Source organism: Chinchilla lanigera, unplaced genomic scaffold (genome assembly GCF_000276665.1).
Source record: "Chinchilla lanigera isolate Chin_1 unplaced genomic scaffold, ChiLan1.0 scaffold00097, whole genome shotgun sequence".
Lineage (NCBI taxonomy): Eukaryota > Metazoa > Chordata > Mammalia > Rodentia > Chinchillidae > Chinchilla > Chinchilla lanigera.
In genome coordinates, this window is record NW_004955498.1 from 8260019 (window position 1) to 8264187 (window position 4169).

Consider the following 4169-nt stretch of genomic DNA (forward strand, 5'->3'; position numbering starts at 1 on the left):
GAGCGAGGGCAGGCAAGGACGTGCACGAAGGGCCAGCACGGGGCCTCGGAAGGGACCTCGAGAAAGAGCTGGCTCACGCCCTCCCCAAAGGCAAGTGAGACACAAAGAGCCCTTCCAGGGCCGGCGTGGGAGAAGGGCACACTCGGGGTCCCTGCTGGTGTCTCCAGGGAAGGAGGGCCCCCTGCGCAAGGAGAGAAGCCAGGAGCACAAGACCACGATCCTCATTTTCTCTGGCATGCGAGTCCCAGCCCTGCACAGGCGCAGCAGAACAAGCACCAGGAGCACTAGAAGTAGCGCCAGCAGCAGCACAAGCAGCAGCAGCAGCAGCAGCAGAGGCAGGAGCAGAAGTAGCAGCAGCAGCTCCAGTACCAGCAGCAGCTCCAGTTCCAGCAGCTCCAGTTCCAGCAGCAGCTCCAGTACCAACAGTAGCGGCACCAGCACCAGCGCCAGAAGCAGTGGTATGAGACCACACAACCTGGCAGCCTCCAGAGATGAAGATAAGCAGCAGGGCCATGCAAAAGCCTGCCCAGTGACCATCACATTCCTGTATCGCCCAGACCGGGCACAGGGCCCTGGCACTCAAGGGGAGCAGTGGGCTCCATCCGGTCCAGCAGGTGCCATGACCCCCACAGCCAGAACTCTGAGCATAGAGGCCCAGAACATGGGCTGGGGGCCGCAGGCTGCCACTTGCCCCATGGGCACTGCCTTCCCACACAGTTTGCAGAGCCCTGGCCAAGGTGTCTCCCTCGAGCCAGGCTGGGAAGGGGTGGCCACGTGCTCCACAGGCCCTGAGCAGGGGCTGCACCACACACCATCCATAGCCCAGAAGAAAAGGAAGTTCCAGGCGCCAGGCTTGGAGAAGGGCCTGGCAGTGCCTCGGTCTGCCATGCGGCTGGAGGCCATCAGCAAGTGCCAAAGGGCTGACTCTGCACCCCAGGTCAACTACAGTGACCTGGAGGACTCTGAGGAGGAGGCCTCCCCAATTCTATCCCTGTCCATTTCCTGGTCCCTGGGCAGGAAGGGACCCCACAAGAGGCTGCAGCCTGACCGCACTCATGCCACCCGAGACCGTGCCAACCAGAAACTGGTGGACTTCATTGTGAAGACCAAGGGGGCTGACGGCCACCTCCTGGACATTGTGCAGGGCAAGAAGACGTCCCATTGGCTGGCGGCCTTCTTGCGTGAAGACAGGTACACACCATGCAGGGAGACGTACCTGGATGATGACCACCAGCTGGAGGTGGTGGCCCGACACCTACAGGGAGTCTACAGTCGCACAGAGAACCCCATGGTGCCTCTGCTCAGAGTGGACAAGGTGAGACTGGTGCGGGAGGTTCTGCTGCCAGAAGCCGTGATCTGCGCCATCGCTGCCTTGGAGGGCCTGGACTTCCAGGGCGCGGAAGCGAAGTTTCTGCGAGGGCCCCAGGTGAGACCTCGTGAGACAGAGCTGTTCGACAGGAAGATCTGGAGGAAGAAGAGAAAGAGATCTGCTGACAGCAGAGAGCTGCTCAGGGCCCATCCCAGGCCCGCACCCTAGCAAGGAGCCAGCTCCTCTCCTCAGTCCATTTTCAGACAGCTGTGTTCACAATAAAATCCTTGCAGTCTTCTTCTTGTATGCCTGCTGCGTTGTACTTGGGATTATACCCAGCAAAGGGAGCATCCAAAAATATACAGGGCCCTTCCCAGGGATGCCCCTGGCCAGGGACAGTGGCTGCTGTTGTCAGTTGGAAGGCTAACTGCGAATTCCCTTCGCATTCCAATAAACATCCGCGTTCTCACTCCTAGTGGTTCACTTTCTGGAATTAGTGTTCAGAGGACATCCCACAACCTCCAAGCAGCAGACCATCTACCTACCCCTCCCTGGCCCTGCCCCACAGAAGTCCCCAGGACCCCTGCCTGGACACTGTGTGTGACACTCATGGTCCAGCTCCTGGTTAGGAACAGACCACCTTCACGCTGTATGGGGACCAATTACCTGCTCCGCCCCCCAGGCCCCATACCCTAGCTTCTCTGTGAACCCTGACCCTGACTCTAACACACCTGCAACCTCAGACCTGTCACAGGGTGTGGGTTCTCTCCAGGTGCCTATGTGTCCTTCACCAGGACATTCCATCACTCACGCCTTCCTGGGGCGGCAGAGCCAGCAAGGTGTGGCTTGAGGCTGTGTCTGACCAGAAGGTTCGGATGCCAGAGAAAGGGGTGGCAACCCTGCAGCCCAGGTGACTCACATTCCTCAGGCGACCAGGATACACACTTCCTCACCCTCTTTGGGACAAAGGTCCCCACTGCCATGGCAGAAGGGCTGTTTCTGGGGCCAGAGCCACAGTCTCCCCCTTATCCATGGTGGGGGGTGTCTGTTGGTTGATGGAAGGGAGGGAAGGGCAGTGTGTGGGTTGTGGGAGGGATGGGAGCTAGTCTCTCTTGGATGTCATTTGCAACCCTGATCAGGGACCAGCACCGCCCTTTGTGATGGTGACAGACACAGCCCAAGCCCCAGCGGAGCCACTTCTTGGTGTCCACATGAGGGCTTATGTCGCCAAGTGCAGCACAGAGTGAGGGGCATGCAGGGTGCTGGTGGCAGCAGCACCAGACAAGCCTAGTGCTGGGAGTGAGCAAATGGCGACCCGCAGGGTCTCAAACACAGACCTGGGCTGTGACCCAGTAAAGGGAGTAAGCCAGCTGGGTTCTGGGCACTAGGGGAGGACCTTGGGCAGTTGGGGGGGTGGTCAATGGAAGAGGGAGCCATCAAAGGGCAGGCCAGGCAGGGAACAGCCCCAGGGTGAGCTCTGGGAACATGCTTGCCGCCTGCCTGGTCCATGTTGCGGGCCATGTTCCTTTACCAGCTGGTCAGAGTCAGGGTGGCCAGACTCCCAGGGACTGAAGGTCTGGATTCCCAGCCAAGGTGATGCAGTCATGGTTCAGGGTCTCTCCCCACCTTCACCCCTTTAAGAGACCTGGGAAGCCCCTGTAGGAGGAGGAGTTCACAGACAGAGGAAGGTTGCCTCCTGGGGTGCTGGACACCCACGCTGGCCTCAGGGCCAAAGCAAGGTCCCAGAGAGCTTCAGGCTGTCCAGGGCATGGGGCTTCGGGTGGGGGTGATTTGTGACACACACCCAGGCAGAGGCCCCAGACATCCTCACTGTGTCTTTCTTAGGAAGGGTCAGGTGAGTCCCCATAGACAGTGAGGATCAGGAGCTGGTTTGTGGCACTCGGGCCTTGCAGCAGGCAGAGGCGAAGGGCGTGGGAGGCCCAGCTGGATGACGCCCACACCCGTCCACATCCTGTTGTCCTGCTCAGGCCAGGCCAGAGGACTCCATAGACCCTGGGAGCACCTGACTCACACAACACTGCTCACCTCCTTTCCACTACACCCCTGCTCCAACCACACAACACCACAGCTGCTGCTCCCTCCCTCACTTGACCACAGCTGAGATGGGTCTGTGGTTGGAACATCTAATGAAACTTAGTGAAGAGGACTTTTTAGTGAAACATTGAAAAAAACATGACAAAACAGACAAAACTCACAGGGTCCATGAGAAGCCGGACATCTGGGCGCCCCTCGCCCTCCACAGCTCATGCCTCTTCTGCCCAAATCCTCAGGGTCCCAGATCTGCCTCTTGCCAGGATGGTGGCACCTGGCAATGCCCACTCACCTCAGGCAACAACTTCTGGACAGCCCTGACCTATGGCCAGCATAGGACAGCCCCAAGATACCAGAAAACACAGCAGGGAACAGCCCACCACGCCAAGGAAACTCAGTCACAAATAATTGTTAACATGTCAAAGCAAAGTCTTCAACATTTTCCCTCCATCACTGGTCCAAAGTTCCTCCTGTCTAAAGTTGCAGTCTGAACATGGTCCTAGTCTCAGACTGACTCTGTTGTCATCCATCCTTCCCTCCCTCTCCTGGGACTGGGTTCCGGGTCTCCAGACATTAACGGCTCAGAAGACAGCACGCCCAACTCCACCAGGATCAGCCCAGATGTACTCATAGAAAGCAGAGGTTAAGCTCGAGACACAGGACAGGAGCAGGCAGGGCCTTGGCTGGCACAGGAGGAAGCTCAGGGAGCGTGCCCAGGCCTGCAGGTGGACGGCTGGGTGGGCAGGGTGAGCCAGGACCTGTGCCCAGGGTTGACACACACCTCACAGCTTTGCACAAGAACGGCAGC

General features: G+C 58.9%; 1 protein-coding gene across 1 annotated transcript in view; it reads left to right on the forward strand.

Moving 5' to 3' along the window:
• The window catches only part of LOC106146850 (rho GTPase-activating protein 33-like), a gene marked incomplete in the record, with an annotated part of 12683 nt that extends 11077 nt beyond the window's left edge, over nt 1-1606 (forward strand). Inside the window, 1 exon segment of the mRNA XM_013505545.1 lies at nt 1-1606. Coding sequence (XP_013360999.1) covers nt 1-1537 — 1537 coding nt within the window.
• Between the last annotated feature and the right edge of the window lie 2563 nt (nt 1607-4169).